General features: G+C 27.4%; 1 protein-coding gene across 1 annotated transcript; it reads right to left on the reverse strand.

Moving 5' to 3' along the window:
- Positions 1-374: 374 nt before the first annotated feature.
- On the reverse strand, positions 375-1,128 carry LOAG_15452 (hypothetical protein; the record flags this gene model as incomplete). The annotated part of the gene is made up of 3 exons (XM_003150943.1): positions 375-609; positions 652-752; positions 1,078-1,128. 3 exons carry the CDS (start codon positions 1,126-1,128, stop codon positions 375-377), a joined length of 387 nt encoding a protein of 128 aa, XP_003150991.1.
- Between the last annotated feature and the right edge of the window lie 443 nt (positions 1,129-1,571).

Here is a 1,571-nt window from a genome sequence, read left to right on the forward strand (position 1 = left end):
TTTTCTTCTCTCTCTCTCTCTCCTCCTCTCTCTCTCTCTCTCTCCCTCCTAAGCATTTCCAATTTTTCCCATATCGCTCATAGCCCAATGATTTTGATGAAAATTTTCAAAGTGAAAAGTTATGATCAGCAATAATTCATGAATCATTTTTTTTTTCTCTTTTTTTACTCTTCAAAATAATGACAATATTCTAGCATTACCAAAAAAAGCGAAACGATAGGAGGATGTATTAGGGATGGAAAAATTTCTTTTTTTTTTTAAATTTTATTTTTTTTATTTTTCAATTACTATTTAATTCAATACAATTCTGTTTATTTTAATTTTCTCCAATTCTGTTTGTTAAGATTATTTTCTGGTGAGAATTTGAATGCAATTTAACAATGATGGTTGACAATGACAGTTGACAACAATAAGACACTTTTCATGTGTGGTATAAATACAAACGATTTGTATTTTTGCAAGGAACAAGGAAATTTTATAGTTGAAAAATTTATCATTGTCGCATCAAATTTGTCATTTCGATAAAGAAGACGAAGAGGAGGAGAAGATGGAAAAGCATTGAGATTACTACTACTGGCTTCATTGATTAATTGCCCAGTTTTTGTTGCACTATTTAGGGTTCATTTTTAATCAGCCAACTAACTAACTAACCAATTGACCAAACCACCACCACAACCACCATCACCACAACTACCACTACCACCACCACCACCATCACCATCATCACCACCACCACAATCCACTATCACTTTCTTGCAATTAATTTTAATCAAAATTTATCTGACCTTTTGAAATTTCAAATTTGCATATTTCGATTTTAATTTCAACTCTTTGTCTATATATATATATATATTCTAAATTGTCCTATCTTATACCAAAAAAAATAAAAATAAATAAAAAATTAAAAATTGAAAATTAAAAATTAAAAACAAAGGATCGACAAGAAGTTGATTTCAATTTTAATTTCTCGTTGCGTAAAAACCTTACAGAGTAATTGTTTCATCATGGATTTAGTAATAATATAAGCAGTATAATTCGTCCACTTAATACAATTATATTCTTAAGCAAAGTGTCAACTTGTCCCATTTCAATTATTTCATCTATCTGTCCTTTTTCGTTTACTTTCATCTATCCCACCTCCGTTGCAATATAATTAAGAAGATTTGATATTAAAAGATAGCTAATATCATAACTGAATTAATTCTATCATTGATTTTCTAATGCTATTCCCCTATACTTCCAAGTCTATACTTTATGTCTAATTAAAAAAGAAAATAAACCTTAGGCTATTTATTTGTTCCATTTTTCTTTCATTGAATAAAGATTTTGATTGGTTTATTTATGGATAAGAAAAAAAATGCAAGCAAAATTAAGTTAAACTGAAAAAGTTTGACAATGATTGGTCAATAAATTGGTCATATATTTGAAAATGATTTAAGGAAATTAAAATTGTGAATGAAAAAATGATTTGATTGTTTTTAAAAAATTAATGTTCAAACAAGGAAATTTCGGAATTTCTTTTGCTTCCATTCTTATCAAACCTTTTTTTTTTTTTTTCTTTTACTAACTAA

This window comes from Loa loa, assembly GCF_000183805.2.
Source record: "Loa loa unplaced genomic scaffold supercont3.1989, whole genome shotgun sequence".
Lineage (NCBI taxonomy): Eukaryota > Metazoa > Nematoda > Chromadorea > Rhabditida > Onchocercidae > Loa > Loa loa.